Source organism: Opisthocomus hoazin, chromosome 15, assembly GCF_030867145.1.
Source record: "Opisthocomus hoazin isolate bOpiHoa1 chromosome 15, bOpiHoa1.hap1, whole genome shotgun sequence".
NCBI classification, from domain to species: Eukaryota; Metazoa; Chordata; class Aves; order Opisthocomiformes; family Opisthocomidae; genus Opisthocomus; species Opisthocomus hoazin.
The window spans coordinates 12137713-12162886 of record NC_134428.1 but is presented as its reverse complement, the minus strand read 5'-3'; the positions used below and the strand labels follow the sequence as shown (position 1 = coordinate 12162886).

Genomic DNA, 25174 nt, shown 5'->3' with positions numbered 1-25174 from the left:
AGCAGGAAGCTACTCTTCTTCCTGCTCGTGGACTGGGTTTTCCCTGCTGGATGTCTTCTGCCCTCCCTGCACATCTCTCCTCCAGCCTTTGCCTCACTGATCTCAAGTTCAGATGTGGCTGGGGAAAACTCATGGCCCCAAGGAGTTTAGACGCTTTTTGAGCATGAAATGGGGCTACAAAAAAGGCATCGAGTTCCTCCTTTTATCTGCGTTCAGGCTCCCCTTGACTTCATATTCAGCCTATCAGCTCCAGTTACATATAGTTCACAGGGGCTTCATAAGTAACTGGCATTAACTTAATCCTCTGTCAGCTACACACTTTACCTGCTCCTTGCTTTCACCTTTTCTGTAACCAAATTGTACAGCGATATAAATTATGCAGAACAGAAAGAATACAGCCACAGTAGCATTATCTTACAAACACGCATTCTCAACGGAGCCCTCACCATGAGCTGTTTTCCCATTCTGCAGAGGATCTGCAGACAAGGAAACAGCTTCTCATTTCAAATTAGACAAAACTTGAAAAAGAACACATATTCATGAACTGACAAATCTGGAAAAAAATTGAAGTATACAGCAATGGCTCATTTCAATGATTTCAAAATTCAGTGCATAGCAAGTCCTTGAGGAACTCCCGTGGCAATGAGGTGTGTGGAGACAGCCCTTTTCTAGGCAGTTTTGAACCCATTTGCCAGATGCAATCAAATGAGAAGGAAGTGTAGTGAGCCCGGGGGTGATGAAGTTCCCTTAGGTTTTCCACAGTTGGTGAAGTGGAAAGGAAACTCGTGCTACATGTGAGTGTCCAGGCCCAGGGAAGCCTGGCAAGTGTCTTCCTTCTACACAGAGCGTGTGGAAAAGCTCCAACAGCTCCAAACATTTCCAGCTGGCCTCCTAAACAATATCAAGGAAGAAGCCAGCTGAAACCACATGCTTCACGGTGCCTGCTTGGTGCCTGAGGGACGACAGATGGAGAAAAAAATCACTTGAAAGTTTCTGATCATTTCTAATCATTAACTCAGAAATGCTGAAAGGTTCGGAGAAGGAAATACGGAATGAAGACTATCAATGTGACCTCAGGTCTGGCATTTGGTAAATCATAATAATGAGACAATTATGATTGGTATATTTTAGTTTTTATGGACCTTAGTTAAATGTTCTTTAAGTGTAAAGAGTGGCTCTCCTACCTGTGAGATACACGCTACCTTAGGTGAAGACCTGTTTAACAGCAATGCACCTCCATGCCAGCTGTGCCCCAGATGTGGTGGGGCTGTACCTGTAGCACCTCTGGTAGCTGAGCTCAAGGCTGTGCTCTTAAGTTCCTCTGTGGTTCAAACAGCTCACATTTTTACATTTCTTTTCTTTCTATAGGGGCTGAGCTTGAACACCCACTGATCCTCAGAGCCACTGAAACGCCTGCCCGGAGAATGCCCTGGCCTGCTCCTGGCTCGTGCTAAAGCGCAGACCAACATCCAGGCTTTGCCAATGGCTTGAGAATGGGGTAAGATAACTGGGACTGAGCGGTGCGTTTTCAGCGCTAGGACAGCTGAGATCACAGGCAGCCCTTCCTCATTGTGAGGAGAGCTATTTTTATCACTCCCTTCCAACACACAAGAAATAGAGTTGCAAAAAATATAGTTTTCCCATTGGCACTGGGGAAATGAATGGCAGTCTAGTTCTCAGCTCATGCCCTTTGGCTCATGGCCCCGGGGAGGCTGTTCCCAGGCCCCGCTTGTCAGTGGTGTTACAATTCTCTGTGCTCTGACAGGGTGTCCAGTAGGATGCTGGTACTTTTTACAGAAGGCTGTAAATAATGCTGATGTTTGCACTGCTGGTTCAAGGGTATTTAAAGCTCATGCTTCAGGCCATCACCTGAACCCAGATGGAGCAGAAAGAAATTCCTACATGTGCAGAGTTTCCAAACTTCACCAGGTTGGGTGGGCATTTGTTTTTAACCCTTTTTAAAGAAGGTGTTCAAGCCTTCTTTAAAGGGGGTTATGCCAGGGGAGGCTGTAGCTCTCTAGTCTGTACAGCAGTGGGGTTCAGTGTTAGCTGGGAGGTAGAAGCCCTGTTTTTGCTGCGCTTGACGTTCAGACCTCCCTTTGCCACATCTGCTACCAGTCACTGGCATGGCACGAGGAACCTCATGGCCTTCCTCAGGCTGCTGAGCACAACTTCAGGCTGAAAACGCTGCTGTGTTCGAGTCTGTCCCAGGGGAGCTGTGACTGAGCAAATGTTTGCACCTTGCTCAGCGTCCTGCATTAGCCAAGTATGCTGCCTTGGAAGATATTAGGGGAGGGAGAGAGATTACCAGATCTGAGAAGCTGCTTTGTGACAGCAGTAGGTTGAGTGGAGCTCAGCTTTAACTGGGGTGAACCAACCATCACTGTACAGAGTGAAGCTGAGGTCCCACTTCAGGAACATGGGAAGAGCAAGTTTGCTGACGACACCAAACTGGGAGGAGTGGTAGATACACCAGAAGGCTGTGCTGCCATTCAGCGTGACCTGGACAGGCTGGAAAGTTGGGCAGAGAGGAACCTGATGAAGTTCAACAAAGGCAAGTGCAGGGTCCTGCACCTGGGGAGGAACAACCCCATGCATCAGTACAGGCTTGGGGCGGACCTGCTGGAGAGCAGCTCTGTGGAGAGGGACCTGGGTGTCCTGGTGGACGACAGGTTAGCCATGAGCCAGCAGTGTGCCCTGGCTGCCAAGAAGGCCAATGGGATTCTGGGATGCATTAGGAAGAGTGTGGCCAGCAGGTCGAGGGAGGTTCTCCTTCCCCTCTACTCTGCCCTAGTGAGGCCTCATCTGGAGTACTGTGTCCAGTGCTGGGCTCCCCAGTTCAAGAAAGATGAGGAGCCACTGGAGAGAGTCCAGGGCAGGGCTACAAGGATGGTGAGGGGACTGGAACATCTCTCCTACGAGGAGAGGCTGAGGGAGCTGGGCTTGTTCAGCCTGAAGAAGAGAAGGCTGCGAGGGGACCTAATAAATGCTTATAAATATCTCAAAGGTGGGTGTCGAGGATGGGGCCAGACTCTTTTCAGTGGTGCCCAGTGACAGGACAAGGGGCAATGGGCACAAACTGAGGCACAGGAAGTTCCAGCTGAACATGAGGAAGAACTTCTTCCCTCTGAGGGTGATGGAGCCCTGGAACAGGCTGCCCAGGGAGGTTGTGGAGTCTCCTTCTCTGGAGATATTCAAGACCCATCTGACAAGGTCCTGTGCAGCCTGCTGTAGGTGACCCTGCTTTCGGCAGGGGGGTTGGACTAGATGACCCACAGAGGTCCCTTCCAACCCCTACCATTCTGTGATTCTGTGATTCTGTGCTCCCACATATTTGCCTGTTTGTGGATATCTCCATCATCCTCCACAGTGAGCCCTAACCCAGGGTCAGTCCTGGTCTTTAAACCAAAGCCCGCTGTGTCCTGGCTCTGGTTGTCTGGGGAGAGCTGCAGGCAGGGGATGCAACGTCTGCTCTGGGTCAAAGCTGTGGGTAGGACAGCAGACAGTGCTGCGAGCTGCTGTCGCAGGATGGGCTGCCAGCTCATGGGATGGGTTGCTGGGTCACAGAATGAGCTGCCGAGCTGCGGGATGGGCTGCTGGATGGCGGGATGGGCTGCCAGGCTGTGGGATGGGCTGCTGGATCACAGGATGGGGAGGGCTCGTAGCGCCCTACGGGACCCGCGAGACTCTGATGCCCGTTCTGAGACATGGGATTTCTTGCCTTGCACAAGGTGAAGGAGAATAATCCAATGAGTGCTTTATCATGCTAGACATTTAACAACATTTGGAATTTTGAGTATTGCAGTAAATTATAAACTAGATTACTGAAGACAAATTAATAGAGAATACGCCTTATTTTTAAAATATATTAATAACTATACAATTATAACAGAATTGTTATAAATATTTATATAAATATTATAAATATATGAATGCAGTAAAAGCTCACCATCATATGCAAGAAGTATTCATTACTGATACACAAAGTAAGCTCTATTTTAAATATAATGTGATTTATATTTTGTAACATGTTACTGAAATGTTAGTAACTCCTCCCATGAAATATAGGGAGGGGAGACGGAAAGACTAATAATTCCCTGCAGTGCTGTGCATAGGAAGTATTTATATTCATTTATTGGTGTTAGAAAGGGTTGTTGCCTCTGCTTTGAGATGGAATGAAAATAATATGCTATATTTAGAAGTGAAAAAAAGAAGGAAGTGTTTTCCCTAACCATCCAAAGAGGCTGATGCCTGTAGAGGGATGTGAATGCTGTTTGCAGGTGTTTCTACTCTCCACAGTCTCCTATCCTTGTTAAGCTTATAAACTTGCAAACAATATAATACAGTTGACATATCTTGGCTGAATTATTTTCATGTGATTTTTAGAAGATAAATGGAAAAGGGAAAAAAAAGAAAATCAGTTTCCAAAATGTCATGTCCATTTTCCCAAACCTTCTGCCCTTGATCCACAGCGAAGTGTCACGGTGCCGGGAGCACTATGCCTTCTTCTGTGGTTGTGTTGAAAGTCACACTGTAAGGTTCAACTGAGACATTAATTAAAAACCAGAAAAAAAAAAAAAAGCTAAAAGTCTCTGAAATGCCATGGCAATTATGTACCTAAATTGAACTTTAATGAGAATGCTCAGTCTGTGTTGGTAGTTGTGGCTGCTGTTTATTTACAAATGCTATATACCTGCCGATATGCACAGCTGCTGCTGCGGCAGCCACTGATCACTGTCCTCTAACATCTCAGCAATTGTACGGCCATGGCGGTTTTTTGCTCCTAACGTTTTGGCAGCTGGAAATTCACATGCACGTTCCTGAAAATATGATATGTACAATCTCTCAACAGACTGATGGAGCAACTGAAAAAGGAAAAGATATTAACTGGTGGTGACACTTACCAGAAGGACCATCCGTAGTCCCATGAATGTGGTCGCCAGTCCTCTGGCCCAAGGCTGACTGTCACTTGGAAAACTTGAGTATACATCATGTGTGCCACCATCCCCAAGAGACCTGAGAAGCAGCGATGATAATAGGAATTTTTGTGCTAACGTGTTTTATAATTCTTGAGACAGCTACTGCTGGAAGTGCTTTGGAAGCTCCAGAGAAGACTTTGTTGTACTTTTATGCCTGCTATTCTGCTGTGGAGGAGGGAGCTGCATGGGCAGAGGAAAGGTGTGACTGAGAGCTCATTATTTTACATCATACTGAATTCTCAATTAAGAGAAGAGTTAAAGAAAGAAAATCGTTGAAGAAAATGTCGCACAATTAGTGTCACCACCAACCTTGCTGCTGTGAAACAGGGGTACGCCACCCACAAGTTATCTCACTTAGCCCCTCGCAGACAGGCCTCAGGTAAGAGAATAAGGAGAGAGGCTTCTGTAGGCAATGCAAGATTGAATATGTTAATGCCAAGCAACGATATTTTATCTGAACAGTTGCTAAGATTTATAAATTTCAACACTTATAAAACACTTGGAAGTTACACAAGGAAGTTACGTGAACACAATATTCCTGATGCTGTGTGGTGAGAGGACAACACAAGAATACTTCTGAAGGCACAATGTTGGTGATGCTTGCTTTTGTGATACGATTATATTTTGCTGATATAACTACTGCTGGGTGAAGATTAGACCATGTGTTAGACACTTGACTCACTGTAATGCTAAAGAACAGGGTGGCAGTTAGATCACCGAGTTTGCTCTGCCATGTAGCTGGCCAGCTCGTATTTTTACATTTAGATATCTCTGAGGAAAATCAAAGCCCACTTTTCAAGAAGTGGTGGTCAGTAACAGCTCTGATGATGCCTGGAGAATTTTCTAGCTACAATAATTTGGAATGTGTCTGCTTTAGTACCTAGGCAGTGCAGAATGACGCTCCCAGCTGCACTCATGAAAAGCATGGGTTCAGGCTCTCTTAGGTAAACTGTGGGGCAGGATCATCATTTTCCAAATACACCTTGGACCCGCAGATGTCAAAAGCCCCTTGTGCTGCAACAACAGCTCAAGGCACTTTGAAATGCTGGTGTTCTGCCATTGTGGGGTACAGTGTGGTCCCATACATTACACTTTGCTCCTTAACCAAAGTAGCCATTTACTGTTGTGTCTGACCATCTACTTTTTTCCACAGTTGCCCTTCCTCCATGTGGAAGATCCTGATTTTCCCTCCCCAGACCCAAATTTTGGCTCTCCTTTCTGGCTTACTTTCAGAGTCTAAAGCACTTCATTAGTCTCATCAGACATGTGGATGATTCAGGGCAATTCTGGGGGAGGGAAGTGGGGGAGCGTTGTGTTTGTGTTGTGGGTATGTTAAGCAGGACGTTCAGCAAGACAAATGTCACATTTGATACAAACAACAACTGAAAGAAGATATTTTACTACAAGAAGCTGCGGTGATGTGCTCAGCTGCTTCGTGTCTGTATAACACACTGGAAGGTTAGGAGGTGGAAAGAGTAATTCACATCAGAAGAAATGATTATTCTGCAGGGTGGGTGGCCTAATGGGAGCACAGAAAACTGGTACACACCTTGCTTGTTTCTGGCTATATTTAATTTCCAGAATTCACTGGGAGCTTGCTGTACTTTTTAAATCAGTGGATTTCTCTCCAGCTGGTGGTTACGGCATTGATCTTAAAGTCTGAGGTTTGCTGTTCCTATAGCTACTGTCAGTAATTTTTCAACCTGAATAAAATATTACAGACTGCCCTGAGACATGTCACAGTCACTCAGAGCCATCAGGAGGCTTGACACGGCCAGGACGAGCTTCAGCAAGGCTGCTCTGCTGTGTGCTGTCATGCAAAACCTAACGGGGTTTCAGCAATATTCAGCCCTTTGGCTGCGTGGGAGGCCAGGATGACAGCCCACTGATACAGGTGAGTAGGAGGTCGTCAGCAAGTTCCGCTGTAACACAGGGACCATGGTGAAAACGTGGCATTTGTTGCTTTATCCACCTAACAGCGGGGAGGGGCAGGGGCCGACATGTACCTGGCTGTGCTGTCAGTGGCGTTCTGCCACGTACAAGCTATAGCAAAATAGTACGAGGCTTTCTTGCATTGTGCTGCTTCATGCACTGTTGGTTTGGTTTGTTCCTGATGCCACCCATTGGTTTAGTCTGTTTTAGATGTAGCTTGCCAAGTGCTCCATGGGAATATCCTATGGTATTTTATGTTGTACATTTAGGGGTCGCATGTTGGGTAAAATGGCGGGCCTGTAACATAAATCAACAAATGCTGCATTTACGAGATCACCTTTTCCTCCAACTGCCTGCTTAAGGCTGGACAAAGAGGACAAAATGCCTGTATGCCCACCCACCTGGGGTCCAGGGCAACAGAGGCTTGCAGGTGGGAAATCCTGATGCTATGGTGAACTGGAGTGGATGGGAGTGCAGAAACACTGACATTTATAGTTGGCTGAGGATCATTGGCCTTGCTACAGGACCAGAGCTGTTTCTAGCAAAGCATAAGGAACTAAATTTGGAACAGACAATATATTTTAAAGCATTTTTAGATACCTTTACTAAATATATTATTTGTTGAATATATCACATGAATTAAAATGCTTTATTATAAGCATTACATGCGAGATGTAAGTTCCTTAATTTGTATAAGGTGAAGAAGAATACCAAAATGCCAGGTTTGTAATGATGCATAAGAGGTGAAGAAACAGCAATAAGTGGCCACACTGTTAGGATATCTTTTCCTAACCTTTAGATGTTGAGATATGAAGTTGTGAAGATCACATCGCACTTTGAGGAGGGAAATCTAGCACAAAGTTAATGAGAGGTCTGTTGCTCCGAGGCAAAGCCCTCTTTGTTATGTGATTTCTATAAAGTAGTGTCATTATAAATATGCTAATATTAAATAAATATGCTTTTCTTCTTTCCTCTGAGATTTCTGTCACTGCAAAAAAGCAGCTAGCAGGGTTCAGGGTTTGGGGCTTTTTTTTTTTTTTTTTGCTTCTTCCTACTTTTCTATCCTTTTTCTCTGTAAAATTTGAATTTTATATTTGGAACATCATGGCAATGTACTTATAAAGAGGGAAGGAAAAATAAAAATAGAAAGATGTGTAGGAAAGAAAACTTCATAATTCTTATAAAACTTAAAACTGCAGTTAATGGTGAAGAGAGAGAAACAGCATGGAAATAATTGTTTGAATGCTGAAGAATTCCACATAGTTTGATTTTGAAAATTGAAGACTTTTTTTTTAAGCCTAAATTACATCCAAAGCTGAAAAATATGCTTTGGCAGTTTTTATCAGATTTTTTTTTTTTGGTCCTTTCAGCTCTGCTTCTGATCTAAGTTTTATACCACTTACAGTATTTCATAATTACAATCTATTCCTGAAGATAGAAACTCCTTCACAGAAAAGTACACTGATGTTATAATCTCTTTCAGCTTGAAATACAGCGGAATAAAATGCATTTTTATTGCAGAAGTTCTTTCTGCCAGTGAGGTGGGTGCAGGAGTGCTCACAAAAGCCAGATGTGGCTGGTTGCTTGTATAAATCCTGGGAAGTGGAGTTTTCAGCCAGCATATAAGTGAAGGGACACTTAATTACATGGTTAGATTTGATAACTTCTTTTAGAGAAGTGAATTTCTCAAGTTCATCCATGTTCATTCAGTACAGACTGAGCATGAAAATGGCCTGAAACAGTTGTGCTGAGAGATGTACGTGTGCCCACATTTCTCTTGGGGTTGCTCCCGAGTGAGATTACTAGAACCCTTTTCATTCTCAATTTCGCTAATGAACAAGATGGGCTTCTTTCCTTGGTTTGAAGCATCAAGCCTTCACCTGCTTTTAGGATTAACACAGAAGAAAGAATTCTCGACACTATATGCTTTTCTGTTGGATAATCAGTGTGATGATGCTGAAAATGGAGGCTCAGGCCATGGCTATGGTAATGGCTGTGCAGGCTAGGGGGAGGCTGATTACTACATTGCCCTTCTGGAATCAGGAATATATATTTTGACTTCTCTCTGGCAAGAGGCAAATTTATCATGCTGTCCTTGTTCCAAAGGAACAAAGAATTGTAGTGAAAAATGCGATGGTTATCTGGGGATAAAAGAGTTTTGTAGCCCCCAGTTTTTATTCTTTCAGAGTTTTAGAGTTTTGTTTTGTCGTAGCTCCTCTGGCAAAAGGGAAAGGGAAGGTTCATACCTGAAAGCACAGTGAAGACAGCAGCAAAGGCATTTAACTTGAGCCCATCTATCACACTGCTTGAATGAAAGAGCTCAAGGCACATAAGGCTGAATCCGACGACTAACAGCATGATGTACAGCACCTCGGATACCACCGACAACCACAGGACACCTGCAATGCACAAGAGCAGCGACTGGTCACTTACTTAGTAAATACTTTCAAGAAGTAAAGTTGGCAAAAATTTATTAGGAAATCAGGAATATCTGGGAGTAATTGGGTATTCAGAAAGTTTGAATTTAGCAAACCACCACCCAAACTCTGAAACATAGAAGAAGTCGTGAATGACGATGTGAAGAATGGCAGGGTGGTAAAGATACTGCAGAAAGAACAGGCTGTTCCCTAACATCTCAGCTTGGCTCATGAACCTCGTTGGGTATATCCAGAGCAGCTTGACTCCCCGACCCAAGTCACAGGACACAGAATGCATTTTCCCTCCCTGTGTCATGATTTAGATGAGCAGAATCTAGCACACACGGTGGTGATGGCACATAATACCTTACAGGATACGGGCAGGTGGGAGATGAACAGGCTCAGATACCTCTTTTTCACGAAGCTGTGCAAAGAAAATGTGTTCAGTCTAGGTTTTGAAATGCTTATCATAGAATAGTGTTGGGCCTGTTATTAGAAACTGGTGTCCTGCAGAAAGACTGTTCTGACTTGGGGCATTTGCATCCACCACACAGATCTCTGCTGCTGGGGCTGATATGAGAACTGCCAGGATACCAGCGGCGTGGAGCCAATTGTGTGTAACATACTCAGTTGAAGAGCTCCAGATACAGAATTTGGTCTGCCTTCAGCCCCTAGGTAAACTCTCTCAGGTGAAGGGCAGAGTTGATGCACCACTTTTGACCAGCACGTTCTGCAGGACTTTGGGGTCGTGCACAGGTAAGTGGGTCTGGCAGCATTTCGTAGCAGCTGATTCATCCGCTGTAGGTGTTACATCTGGAAATTTCAGCACAAAGCCTCTAGCAGGGTCTGCTGAGTCTTTTAAAGTTGCCAAGCCATGGGGTGAATTTGAGAGGATGATAACAGATGATAATGTTGAGTCCCTGCCAGATTTCCAATCACCGTTTCAGCACGAGAATCTGCTAGAATTCCTCAGTACATTTGCTAACCTGATTGTTAGAGAATTCACCTGGAAACAATGAGCAGTGATGGAAAATTTCAGCCTAAGTAGTTGAAACATGGAAAGTTAAGCATCTGAAGACAATGGCTTCTATTAGAACATGTTAGCTGTAACCATAGAGACTGCTACAGGCTTCACTTATTAATAAGTTCTCTCCTCAGTGTAAGAACGTGTGTGTGATAATGCCTATAGTCGAGCTTATCAAACAGATAGGCAGTCTCACTTTCATCAGATATTTGAGTGTCCTTTTAGTGACCAGAATGACCCCAGCTCAAATTTTGTCTGGGAACTTGTCTTTATAATTGCATCTAATTAATATGTGCTATTTGTTGTTGCCACGGTATCTGACCTTTTGAGTTTTTAAACAATACTACAGAGACAGTAATAGATAAACCTTTTAATTTCTCATAGTGACTGTATGTCTAATTTTCCATCTATCAACAGCAAAGTGCTGTTGATCTCACTCCTATTAGTCAACTTGGTGTCAGGGTAACTGACACACTTTTCCAAAAAGAAATATGAGTGAGAGAGAGCGAGGGTGGTGTTCTGCGATACAGTAGGATTAAGGAGGGATTTTGCCTCATTTTCTCACAAACAGAAGTTTCTATCACAAGAGAATGATGAAATGGTTTGAGTTGGAAAAATTAGATTATGTAAACCTGACCTACAAGCTGAGGCAGCAGAGAGCCCTAACTAACGAGTTCTAGTTCATGAATATCTGAGCCCAAACTTGAAAGAGTAATATACAACGTATCTGCCCAGACATTTATTCGCCTGTCTCCACTCTTGAGGATACTCACTGCTGCTATCTACACACGAGGGCAGTGCTGTAGCAGTGACTGCAGTTCAAGGCTGTGGTGTGGCTCTGTCCTCTACTTCCTTGGGTGAACATCTGCTGAAGGGTCAGCTCAAAGAACTGTAGTCAATGGAGTAACATCAGGCTGGTGGCCAGTCACTAGCAGTGTTCCGCAGGGCTCAGTTTTGCCCATTGAAGAGCACAGACCCTAAGGCCAGTGCTCTTCAATGTTTTTATCAATGACCTGAACACAGAAGTTGAGTGCATACTAAGAAATTTTGCTGGTGATACTAAACTAAGAGGAGACGCTGAGTCCCTTGAGGGTAAAGAGGGCTTAGATATTTTGGTGGATATGAGTGCTGGGAAATCACCAGCCGTATGAAATTTAACAAGAACAAATGCTGGATTCTGCACCTGGGACAGTGTAATCCTGAATGTACCTATAGAGTAGGGGGCAAGAGGCTGGAGTGCCACCCTGCAGAAAGGGATCTGGGGGACTGACTGACGGAGCACTGGAACAGGCTGCCCAGGGACGTTGTGGAGTCTCCTTCTCTGGAGATATTCAAGACCCGCCTGGACAAGGTCCTCTACAGCCTACTGTAGGTGACCCTGCTTCGGCAGGAGGGTTGGACTAGATGACCCAGAGACGTCCCTTCCAACCCCTACCATTCTGTGATTCTGTGACTGGTTGATGATTTGGGGGTTTAGTTGATGTACATCAGTTGTGTGCATGTTTTATCTATTGCCCATCTGTGAAACAGTGCTTGAAGCTGGATGCTGTAAACACAAACATAGCGTCCTTGAGAAATAACAGGATGCTGAAGAGATGCACATATGCCTCTGTGGGAGGTTCCACGTTAACATGTCGAGAAGGCAAGTGAGGGGCTACTGCTCGAGGCAGCCTTGTGCACATTCGGAGTGACAGCAGGGCACTGGGAAGTGAGGGTGGAGGGCAGGGGGGCCGAGCTGTTGTTCTGTGTCCTGCTGGTGTAGGAGAGAGGAATGGGAGGAACGAACACCTAACTGTGTGGCTGGTGTCACAGAGAGTGCTTTGGCTTCTCTAACCACAGGGTCCTCTTTGAGGAACAAGCGCTGCTGAGAGGAACGGGATCCACCTGGTCAAATGGGACGAGTGGTTTTGCCAAAAGGATAACCTTGCAAGGAGATCTTCACACCTGATATGCTGGAGAAGGCTGGTTGTAATTTTAAGAGCTGTAAGGGTGTGGGAGACAGTGAGAAAGTGTCAGGGGACTGGAGCATGACGCACAAGGTAAGGCAGAGAGAACTAGACCTTCTCATCCTGTAGAAGAGAAGGTGAAGGTTTTGCTGCTGAAGGCTACCTAACGGAAGGATACAGAGGACAAAGCCAGACTCTTAGAGCTAAACAGGAGTTGGATAAGACAAAACTTGCAACATCAGAAATTCCAGACTGAGCTAAGCAAAAAAAGTGGGCAAACACTGGAAGAGGGGCCCAAGTGAGGCTGTGGGATCTCTGTCCTTGGAGACATTCAGATCTCCACTGGATGTGGCCCTGAGTGGCTGGATCTAATGGACATGTTTTCACCAGGGGCTTGGACTAACGGCTCCCTTCCACCCTAAATCATTCTATTATTTTTTAATTGCACAGTTGCTAGGTCTAATGTGCTGGGGGAGCTGCTGGAGGGAGGAGGTTGGCTGGTGTAGGGGATAACTGGAGTAGAAACAGAGCTAAACTATGGCTCTGATGAATGGCTCAATGAGACATGAGTTTTGCTGCCCTGTGAAACCTTTTCCCAATGAGACACAAAGACTGGGTGAGCTTCCCATGGGAGGCATAGACAATTCTTTCTTCTTTTTGGGTCCTGTTCCTATCTGGAAAGGAACTCTATATGTCTAACTCTCATGTCTTCTTTCATAGTGCACACTGAATATCTGCTCTGTGCCTTTTTAAAATGCATTTAATGTGGGGGAAGGTAAGGCACACATGCAGTGTTTGCATATTTCTCAGTGTGTCCTGTCCTGCCTGCTTTGATTTTGAATTTCATCTGAAATAATAACATCCAGAAAATGCAAGCTATATCTGGATTTGCATCTTCCTGTGGCTGCCAGAAGTAGAACAGTTGATTCAGATTATTAATTCAGGAGACAGTGTCTTTCTATTCTGTGCTGATGGTGAAGTGATCTCCCACTGCTATTCTCTCAATGTGAGATCCATGAGGCAGTCACTTGGCATCATTTACTTCCACTTACAATCTCTTACAGCCTCCTTCCTGCACAGTAGAGAGATCCTTCTCTTGAGGAGACCTCAGTTGTTCCAGGTGACAGGGAGGAAGCTCTCCAGAGGACTTTTCTCTTTCCATGTCTTCTCTGCTGTCACCTTTCCTGTCTGTCTTAGTTCCCACCAGCCTGTGTCTTTTGCTCCAGGGGTTTGTCTGGCCTAACTCGGCGTTTGTGCACAAATCTCTCCTTCAGAAGAGTCAGCACTTGATTCATTTGGAGATTCCTACCTGGAAGGCCTGCATCTGAGAGTCTGTATTCTTATCAATTACCAGCTTTTTCTCATTTTGTGTTTTTCATCCTGTTTATGCTTTTTCCTTGCCTGTTCATCAAACCAACTGTTACGTGTGCAGAGAAGGTGCTGCGGGTCTGTGTACAGAGCTCAGCTGGGACGCGCCTGTTATGCCAAGGATGTTCCTTGTCAATGCAGAAAGATGTCAGGTTCTGACCTGCCTCCTCCTCACTATGTGCAGCATTTGTTAGACGGTGTGTCATCCCTGTTCACCTTGTAGGAGATAATGCTGTGACATTGTGGCAGTGACGTGAGACCTACTAGGAAAGGAGAGTCTTTTACTTTGAAACAAAACTAAATCAAAACTGATTTCACTTACACTCCCGTACACACGCTCTCACAAGCACGAGCATGTGCAAGGAGTCCATTCAGCATGCAAGCAGCAAGACACATGTATTCAGTCAATCTTTCCAGGATTCCCTGAAGTAATATAGAAGATGCCACCTGTTGAGTCTTCCTCAGGTCTTCTGGGCTTTTTGTAGGTTAGAAAAATGTGCTGGTTTTGCTTGTTCATTTTTGTCCTGGCTAAGAGCGGACAGAGATCTGTCTTGCTGTTCTGTCACATCTCTGTTCCACGTCATGCTGTACTTGTCCTGTATCTCCCAACCTGGCGTCTGAGAAGCTGCAAGTAGATGGTCACTAGGATCTTGATGACCCACTAATCTTGGTACATTCAACATCGGCTGTTTTAACATGCTTTGTCCTGCTATTTTTCACTCTGGTTCTTCTACACTAACTAGTCTATGACATCCTTGACAAAGTTCCTGACAATGGTAGAGTTACTTTGGATCTTTGCTCCTGCCCCACAGATATTATGCTATATGTCACAAGTGGGATTGTTCTGAAGCTGAATATCACAGACTGTGGAGCTGTTCCTGAAGGTAAAGGGGTCACCATCTTCAGGGCAGCCTCCTTGCAAAGCTAAAGAACTGGAACTACAGGACCTGGGCTGAGCTGCTCACCTAGATCTTGAGATGGAAGAGCTGGGGCTCACTGAAAAATTTCACATGTCAACTTACATCATAGAATTCCTGCTTCAGAAGGAATTGTATCACCTGTGTATCATCTGATCTCAGGACAGGTTGCACTCTATATGATCATCAGCTTTGCCTAAAATGAAAACATAGCCCTGCACATTTTTCATCTGTGCTTCTGCTGTTGTCCAGAGAGTCTGATTTCCCAAGATCATCAGTAAACCAGCTGGGGCATTACTGAACTTCTTCATGTCTCTGAGCTATTGTTATTTCCTCAGCAATGTGCTAGGAGATTGCCTTCTCTGTGGAGTTCCTGGAGAAAAGCATCTGTGCCACCTCCTCATGGACTTAGCCACTGCATCAGCATTGTTGCATGCCAAGGAAAGCCATTTTCCAGCAACCTCAAGTGAACATACTCTTCATTGTGACTGAAAAGACTATTACCCCCATGATCACTGAAATTTTAGGAACTCAAGTACATCATGAATCATCTAACAAGATCAGTCCCTTGCATTTCTGTCAGACAGTGGAGGGCAGCATGAACATTTTGAAGGAAGACTCAGATACTGAGAGCATTTCTGCAAAGCTGGTGATCGCGTTAAGTACATCTGCCAGAGACAACGTATTAACAAAGGATATTACAGGCAGTTCTGAATGAATGAAGCAAACTTAGTATTTTTCTGACAGTGAGGTAAAGAAGTTTTACCTCAGCCTGTGATGAATCTCAGGGCTCAAAACTTCTTCAGAAAACTTGATTATTTTCTTTTAAGTTAGCCCTGATCACCAGGGAAGACGCTGTAAATGAACACACTATTACCTCTCACCAAGGAGCACTCTGAGTCAGGAATCTCCAGTGCTGACTTTCCTTTGAAATAGGAATTCTGAAAAAAGTCACAGAAAGTCTGCTTAGCAGAACTCGAGGCATCATACCACATTTCAGTGAGTTCCTGACTGAGGAATCCAAAGAACAGTTTGATTAATGACTTTCAGGAATTTTGAGCTGATTTTGACTGTTTGGTATCTAAGTTAAGAAGCATAAATGTAAAACTGGGGTAACTGCTGCTGTTGTCATAGGTTATTCTGTTGGTTTGCATCTGGCCTTTTTTCTTTGGAGTAGGAAAAACTAAGGACCATTCACAATACCCTGAGCAAAAATACAAACCAAACATCAAGTAGTCTTTGTTCAAATCCACTGCAATTTCCCGTCACACAAAAGCAACAGTTGCTGACACAGATTCTTCTGTGAGAGCGCTCTGGATAAACTGACCTCAAGAATGTCAAGAAATTACTGGCAGGCACTTCTGTGCTCTTTCCCCACAACATACTAAGATGATTCTTAGTTGTCTTCCACTGTGTTATTAAAGCCATTCTCAGATTCATTAGCGATTCGGACTGAAATACCGAGAATTTGAATACCATCTGAATGAGGTTATGTGAAGGATGATAAAGAAGCATTTGTTGCTGTTTCTAGAACCACAATATTTAATAATTTCAATTACTGTTGTGCTTCTTAGATTAATAGAACCAACAAACCAGTTTTAGAGAGTTGAAATACACATCTATACCTCCTACCACCTACATTCACATGCAGCTGTGGAGTTTTGTGCTAAGTATGTATGATTATAAACTTATTGGCAAATCAGAAAAGTTGATTTTTGGTGCCAGCTCAGTATGCCAGCAGTTTCTGATGCCAGATTGTGAAGTTCTATCTCCAGATGAAATAACGATACTGAAATCCCCTTCTGGCTGCTTCTCTGGGCTGGTCAGGTCGTGAAAATGACTGTCAAAGATCCAATATTAGTACCAGTTCTCAAGGCAACACTGAATACGTGGCCAACAGAGAAATTGCTGTTAGAGTTCAAAGCATTTTTAATCCATAAACATGAGCTGTTTCCTCGTAAAGGATCTCTTCTGGGAAAATCATATTGCTGTTCCTGAAGGAGATTGCTGAGTCATGTTAACTATGTTATATGCAGCATAGGAAGGAATTGTGTGCATGTAAATTTTAGTCATGCATTTTGACCAGTGGCTTGGAAATTATACCATCATAAAAAACTGCCATAAATGAAACTATTACCTGCCAAGCTATGTGATGCTGCCTGCTGAAAGCCCCAGCGTTCCCCGAGTGATGCCTAAGAAGCAATAGTCCAGAGTCTGTACTGATTTCTGATGGCCCTTTCAGACACAAAATCAGCTTCCTAACTGGGGTAAACCCATATTCAGAATGCCTCAGTGAGATTTCGTCCTCCTTAGAAACACCTACTGCCTCAGTCTCTGCTCCCCGCTGAAGACGATCTGTGGTTGCTGCTTACCAGCCCTGCTAACGGCAGAACTGCTCTCCTGGCCTGTGAGTTCAGGGATCTGACCACAGCAGCCTCATTTGAGCTGTCACACTGTGCCATGGTGTCCCTGAGCAAGTAATCAGGCTGGACAATGGTGCAGAGAGCCAAAGAGATCTTGAAAAGGTTTATACTTGTCAGATTCCTCATAACTCAGTGAAACGCATCTATTCTGATAGAGTCTGTCTGAGCTACGGTAGGACATCATCTCACGTCACTCCTCTGTCAGTTCAACCTTGATCTGGCTGAGGAATTCTGATACAAGCAAGTAAAGACTTTGGGGGTTTTTCTGTATCATGCTTTATCATATGACAAAACCTCTCTGTATGCTAGAAACAGTGGAGCTGAGCAATGTGTGCTCCAGAAGAATATTGAGGTTATTGCACCTGACTGAGATGAAATCCAGAGCACTGCACTTGAAGGACAAGCTGGGCACTGCGTTGCGTTGCTGAGCAGCTGAAGAAACATCAGCATCCAAGCAGCACTGCCCTGGAGAGCATGCATCCTTCTTACCTCCTCACTGGCATTGCTGCTAGCCTCAGACACCGACGCTGTTACCTGAGGAAGAAGGTGCTCCTGTTAGCCCATGGTTCACAGTCATTGTCCCCAAGATCCCTGAGCTGCTGAACAACACAGGGAAACCACAAGAGGCTGTGACAGTCATCTAGACAGATTTCATCCAACTTGGGAGGGAAAGAACCGTGTATGAGGGCAAAACTTGGTTTTAGGTGGTGTGAATTTGCAAGGAGAATGCCATGGTGCAAGTAGTGTTCCTTCTTTGTGCAAAAATATTTCATTCTTCTTCTTGCTCTCCATGCATGCTGCAGCAGTCAGGGAGATGGGGGAATTGTCACCCTTGTTCATGTTGCCAGCAACAAACAGTTATGCTCACTTGCCTTTGACAGCCTCAGGTTTGTATGTCCTGCTTTTTATGACAATAACACTTGCACTGGAGATGCAGGGAGAGCACCTGTGTACTAGATGGGAATGGTTCCTTCTCCGTGGATTGTTTTTTGATGAAGAAACCCTGACTCCTCTTTGTAAGGTACTGTGTTAGACCTAAATAGTGTGTGAGAGACCCAGAACGTGTGTTTTTAGTGACTGAAAGATTGAGGTCAGGGCCTCGCTGTCACACCCCTGGGAAATGGAGCAGAGATGGCTGTGGGAAGAGTGACCCTCATGGTGCACTTGCACCTCCCTATTCCTTATCAAGATCCAGTTGTCAGAAAGATGCTGACCATCCATGGCCTGTGGCACTCACGATGGTCTGCAACCTCAGGGAAAATCTAGTTATTTCTTTAACACTCAATTCCAGAGCCAGCAGCATGATGCTGCAAGCATATTGCAGCTGCAAAACATGTAGTAGGTGCTAGTTTTTATGGTGAGTGTTCCGTAGATCTAATGGGTGTTGGGTTTTCTTGCACTACTGATTTTGAAGATGTTCTGTTTACCTATGCAGAATGGCATTTTCTCTGCATTTTAGGTCCCATCTGCTTTGTTACTCCTGGTCTATGTTTGCTGTCCCTGTGTTTCTTGTCTCCGGCTGTCATTGCTCTGCTTTTCCAGACTTACCCTCTGTGTTAGAACTGACACCTGGATCTCAATTTGACCTCTCCTCTTCACACTCAGTGCAAGAGAAAAGAGAGGAATAAAATATACAAATGGGTACACATTGAGAAATATTGTGCATCTAGTTTGGGAAAAGCATTAAAGTCAGCTTAAAAGGGTCATGTAAATCTCACGCTTTCTCTTCCAGTTGCATTCTGATGGTTTTAGTCATTTGCTCATCTCTGCTGCTCCAATACTGGGAATTACAAGCCAGAAATATTGGAGTGATCAATAAAAAATGGTGAAAGGAATAAACACTGAGCATGCTGTTGTGGCTGGCGTAGGGACTCAGCTCTGAGCAGTCAGCCCATCTGTTGGTTAATGCAGTCTCATAATATCAGACCATCTGCCTGCTCCTCTTGTGCTGCGGTGTAAAAAATCTGAGAGGAGAGAAGTAGACCACAGAGCTATGAGATGTTCCTCCAAAAGTAAGTTTCATGATCCTAAAACCCAGCAGAGATACCTAAAACTGTCTGTTTTCATAAAACAACGAAGACAGTCAAGACAGACAACGGGCTAGCACCCAAACAAGAGGCTGCAATTTGAAAAACATCAGAATGATGAACACAATCACCAGAAACTACTTAGCTGAGAGACAAAATGCCAGCTGCTTTGATTCTGTTTATCTTTAGTTCTTCATTGGTTTCTTTATTTTGAAAGGTGAGGTGGAGCTGTGAGCTGAAGAAGATGATTCTGTCCTACATGATGATGTGTTTTCTGTGACTTTTTATGGTTTTGCCATTGAACTTGGTTCTGAATTTTATCCTGTGTATGGCACTGAGCAGACTGGAATATCTTTGTGCCTGTATTCTTTTTTCTCTGGTGTGAACACAGTAGAGTAATAGAGTGGAAAATACCATGAAAAACACTCTAAAGCAGGACTATTCCATATTCCTCAATAAATATATTTGGGCTAAATGGAGCTGCAGTGCAGGGTCTGTGGTGTACTGCCATCCTCAGCACTGGGATGAGAAATGGGTTATGTTCAGACCTTGTGAGTAACTTCCCCCACAGCAGAGAACCAGGCTCCTCCATGCCTTTGGCAAGACTGTGGATTCCTTCTAGGAATCAGGAACATAGCTTGAATTCTGCTATTAAACGTGGTTTCATCTTTGTATGTCTAATTAGCTTTTAAAAATAACTTAAATGATTCATAATAGATGTGTAAGAAAACACAGATAAAATGTTAGTAACACATTTTTTTTTTTCCCTGCATGCTTAATCATAACTCTCCTGATACAAGTGCACAGGTACTTGTCTGTGTGGGTATGTGTATACCCTATCGCAGCTATATTAAGAACAAAGTAAGCAGAATATGAAATGTTTAAGATGACAATGGGGCCAGTTTTGGAAAGCCTACAATTCTTGTGGAGACCCAGTTACATTTCTTTTATTGGATGAAGGTCTCTAAGTGGTCCTTTTAGAAAACCTATCCTTTTTTTTCTTCTCAGGAACAGCTACCCAGTACAGAAAAAAGGAGGTTTGTTTTTTAACTTGGCTGTTGTGAGTTTCATTTGTCTCTTTTTCCAGCCTGAAATCTGTTCTGTGTTGTCATTCTCATAGAAAAAAAGTATTCCCTGTCTTTGACCATAACTGTCAAACCCTCCTCTATCTCTTTAAATTTTGTCATAACTTTTTGAGCTGGGGCTGGCAGAGGAGGGATGAGAGGTGCACAGAGTGCTGCAGGTGGGTACATCATGAATACATGTGGTGGCATGGTGACTTTTTTGTTTTGTTCTTTGTTTCCTACAATGATCCTAATAATTCTTTTCGTCTTTTCTTAATCTCTGCAGAGCAGTGAATTAATGTTTTCATAGAAGTGTCTGTCATCGCTCCAAGAACTCTATCCTGAGGGGTAAAAGCTAATTCAGAACCCATCACTACATATGTAAAGGTAGGATTACTCCTCAAGTTCACAACTTTGCGTTTATCAACACTGAATATTATCTGCTGTTTTCACTCACTGATAAAGAAAGATTTGTGAATAGTTTAGATGCCTGTAGTATATCTAATATCTTTAAAGTTTTCACACACCATTTGTCCTTTTAGCTGAGCCTTTTAATTTCTTTTAATTAGCTCTTGGTTTTTTTGCACTCCCTTCTTCACAACTTTTTTTTAACATCTGTTGCTTCTGCAACAATGCTGAATTTGTCTGTTTTACTCACAGATACAAGGTATCTCTTACTAAGGTTTTGAACCAAGTTCCCCACACCACTCAGGAGTAAGTCAAGAGTTACAAGTTTCCCAACTAATTTCTCCATGCTCATAAGATCTATTAAGTTGTAGTCTCTACATCATACTGAGCAGGACATCTTCTCAGTCTATGCATGGGGTTTTGAAGTCTACTCCTACTGTTTTGTTTTCTGTCCTTATATCTTCCCTAATAATGAGTTTAACCCTGCTACTGTGAGGTGCCCCAATGGGTGATCACTAACATAATTCTGTGGTTTTTATCTGAGCATGGAATCCATCCACAGAGATTGTGTTGCTCATTAATGACATTACCTTGTTATTCTGATTCAGCTTTAGTACATTACATCTGCTTTGTCTTTCAGTGTAATCAGTATCACGATGTTATTGTCCCACAAATTATCTTTCTGCCATCAAATTTCTGGTACACCTATTATGTCAGTATCCATTAAAATCAGACATCTAGTTTCTCTTCTCATTAATTGCTGTTGTAGTGCTGGCTTAGAAGCGCATATAGATTTGGCCCAGCTTTCTCTTTTTCCATGCTGTATTTAGGTGAGACTTGTTTATTTGCTGTTTGCCATGTGCTATCTTCATTTTGCCAGCTACTTTTTAGACAATACGGAATTTTTATTACTTCATCTCTACAGGACGCATCATCATGAGCTGTGTAGAGGACATGCAGGAGGCATCTCCTACCTCTGCCATATAGTCTCTAATTTAAAAAGCCCCTTGTGACATTTTGGACTGATAAATGCTCACTAGCAATGAGCATTTTCCTTCTGCAAGGTTTTGCCTTGCCTCAACCTCCACGGTCTCTAAAAATTCTTGTTTATTTTATGCATGTGAATTTCCCTATAAATAAGTAGAAAGGAATGCAATACAGACAGTTGCTGATGACCTGCTGCTTTGCAGTCATTGTGGGTATTATTCCATAGATATCGCAGCTGAAGCGAGTGGGATCCTACAGGGCACTAGAGTAACTTAGATCAGATTGTACCATACCAGTAAGGAGTTTGTCCTGTGAATCCTGTCCTGTGCTGGTGTGGCCACCGCTGACCTTTGAGCCTGTTCCTGAAGCAGCTCCCTGACAGGACTCCTCAGGCCAGAGCCCCTCATTTCAGCATGGGCTGCAGGTGCTTGCGGGTGTTTGGAAAGAGCTGGAGTTCTGGCCCCAGTGACCACCACCCCGAAAGCTCTCAGGGGCACCAGATTTCCTGCAAGCCCTCGCTCTTCCCCAGCAACACTCTTCCAGCACAAACGCTGCTTCCAGCTGATTTCCACTGTATATCCCAGCCTTCACTTACACCAGGAGCTCAGCTGGTTGTGACTCCTCATCCTCAGGCTCTCTATGTCTCTCTGGTTGGCAGCTGGCATCTATGCGTCTATAGAAGGATGCAGGAGTTTGAATCTCCATATAGCTCTAGGCAGAGGGAGGAGCAGACCTGTATATGTATCTAGCTGTAGTATTATACTACTCAGTGAAGTCATTTATCAGATCATTTGACGGGACATACTGCTACCTTTTGCTTTGCATTGTGGTGCCACAGTTTCCACACATAATATTTGGCCTTGGTTTCTTCCTTTTGAATGTATCCTCCAAGGCTTGTTGGAAGTCCTCTGGGGCACAGATTTGAAGCAATGTGGGAGGGTAGTTAGAAGGTGCACCCAAAAGGTTTGATGAGAGGAGTGTGGTGGAGTGTGTCCCAGCCAGAGTGTTCTGGATGGGCACTGCATCAGGGAGCTTGACAGAAAGCTAATTCAGCAAGGTTTTCAACAGCCCAATGGGAGAGGAAAGGCTGCAAGCTGCATTCAGAAATGGACCAAGTAGCTGAAAACTGAGTGTACTTTGCAGTGTAATGCATAAGCGTCCTTCACTAAACAAGTTACTCTTTCCTTCTTCAGACATCAAAATATTCAGTGGCAACAAAATTTGGATTAAGTTTTGTGGAGAAGATCCCAGGAGAAATTCAGAACTGAAAGATCAGGTCCAGCCTACTGTGGCAGTTTCCTTCCAACTCCTGTTGGAAATACTTGCTATCTTACTACTCACATCTGTAATGAAAATTAGAAAATAGCAGAGTTCATGGGACCCAACAACATCTGCTCTGTGAGAGCCCGTGAAAAGTCCCGGCCAACGCAACCATCTATTGCTCTCATCCTTTATCGATAGTAAATGGAAACTGTCACAAGAAATATTTGTGGACACAGAAAATGTTTTTTTCCTAGTTATTATCTACCATCACCAAGCTGATTTTGTTAAGCAGATTTGGCACTAACAACCAGCAATCGCTAATAAATTCAATGTTAGGCTTACAAAGTTCTGACAGATTGTTGGCAGCTGCCTTAAATGCAGGGAAGAGCTCTCCTAGTGTGGGTTGCAAATGCTTATTTATACCGTACTGTGGGTCTGTTTGCCTCAAATTATGCTGCCTCCTTTTAGTAGATGTCATTGGTGCGATATATGGAAAGGGTATCAGCTTTCCATATATCTAATATGTATAGCTAATCAGAAATATAGTACCCAGCTACACTAGAGATCAGCACAAATGGATTAAAGATAGGAAGTTCAAGCTTAAGTTATCACATTTTTTACAGTAAGAATAAGAAACATTTTCATTTATGAATGCGAGATTTGGGGTAAGAATGTAGCTAGGCCTTACCATAGATAGTGTGTTTTACTGTGAATGTTTCCGTGATTAGCTTTTCTGTGCTTTATATGTTATGCAGAGGTTTTATACTGACTTGCTTTTAATCGGTGCGGGATTCTAGAAGAGACTAGCTACACAATAGATGGAGGTTGTTCTTAGGCTTCCCTTTAGCATACCTTAAAACTGGAAGATGATGTGCTCAGAGGCATTTCGACAGCCTGTATTTCACTTAGAAGCTGGTTAGATAGAGGTGGTCTTTGGATCTGGGAAAACCAACTGAAAAGAAATGTGTTTTGTCATATCTCATTTACTTGGAAGAGGAATCAAGAATCTGCCCCAGCACTGGGTGTAACTGAGTAGCTGACAAGCCTATGACCATTAAAGTCAATGCTGAGTGAGGGGAAGAAGAAATTAAAGGAGTAGGAAGTTCTTTCTATTTGGAAAAGAGAAGTAGTCAAGAAGTTGAATTCTGCAGCTAAAGTAGGTTAGGCATCGTTGACCCACAGTTTTCACGTGTCATGAAAGTATCTCTGGACAGTACAAGACTGATAGTGAAGAATTCAGATTAATTATGTTGCAGTGTCCATCTTGATCTACAGTTGTTTATGCGTCAGATGGTCAGCACTTTCCATGTCTGACTGAGCATTCCCCTGTATTTCTATCAATATACCTTACAATTCCATGGCAAGACTTCAGAAATAGTTATAAATTTCTGTATACCACTACACCAAAAGAGCCTTCCTTCCTCAAAAAGGAAAAATAGAATAGTCTAGAAATATGCACTGACATCGTGCAGCAACTCTAAAATTCAATTAAAAAAGAAATTTGCTGACAGCATTTCACACAACCAAAAGAAATCCTTGAAGTAAAGCACTAAAAGCTGTTTTGGAAAGCGTGTGGGTGATGCAACCAAGCATTATGCATCATAATGAACTTTCACAGAAAATGGATAGAGCAGAAAAACATCTCATTGCCTTTACAAGAGACACATTGTGCTTGTTTTGAGTCTGTCTCCTGAAGGTGTCATGCAATGCCCGCCAGTCCTTCTACTGGGAAAGGCAGAGAATTACCATTCCCCAGGCTGCCTTTTCAGTTCCTCTTACATCTTTATCAATGTCCATCATATCTCCTCTCACATGTGTCTCCTTTGGGCTGAAGAGTCTTGCCTTGTACAGAACCTTCCAGAACTCTGAATATCGTTGCTGCTATTCTGTGAAGTGGACTAAAAAATACAAAATACCATGCTATATTTTATATAAGTTGAAGAGCTTAGATGTATACAATCCTTATGCAACAGGACAGTCTCTGCTCTGTTCTCAAGTCCTTTCCTAATGCTTTCTAACAGATTGTTTGCTTTTTGACCGTTGCTGAGCATTGAGCTAATGGTTTCATATGAACGGTTATGCCCCAAGGTCCCATTTGTGTGTGTAATATTCAGCTCAGAGCCCGTTAGTGACAGTAATCTCAGGATTGTTCTTCCCTTATGTGCATAATTTATTTAGGTTTACTTACAATGAATTTTACAGAGACTGTCTCTGTTACTATTTCTCCCACTGAAATACCCCACTGCTTTATTAATGGCAAAAGTCCTTCTCTTTCAATTTGTCCAGCTGATCAGCAGTTCAGACAAACGAAGAACAATTGTTCCATACACTGCTTACTGCCTCTTTGTCAGACCTGACAAAGGCACCGCATGCCCAAAAGGCTTTGTGATTGTCGCAAGTCACCTAACAAAATATTTTG

At 43.4% G+C, this 25174-nt stretch overlaps 1 protein-coding gene across 7 annotated transcripts in view; it reads right to left on the bottom strand.

The window, feature by feature from the left end:
* Positions 1-25174, bottom strand: part of GSG1L (GSG1 like) — a 65097-nt gene that overhangs the window by 17633 nt on the left and 22290 nt on the right. For all 7 annotated transcript variants that reach the window (XM_075436296.1, XM_075436297.1, XM_009936256.2 and 4 more), the window contains 2 exons: positions 9158-9310; positions 4905-5016 (listed from right to left, as the gene is read on the bottom strand). In XM_075436296.1, the coding sequence (XP_075292411.1) occupies positions 4905-5016; positions 9158-9310 (265 nt within the window). The remainder of the gene's footprint in view (positions 1-4904; positions 5017-9157; positions 9311-25174) is intronic.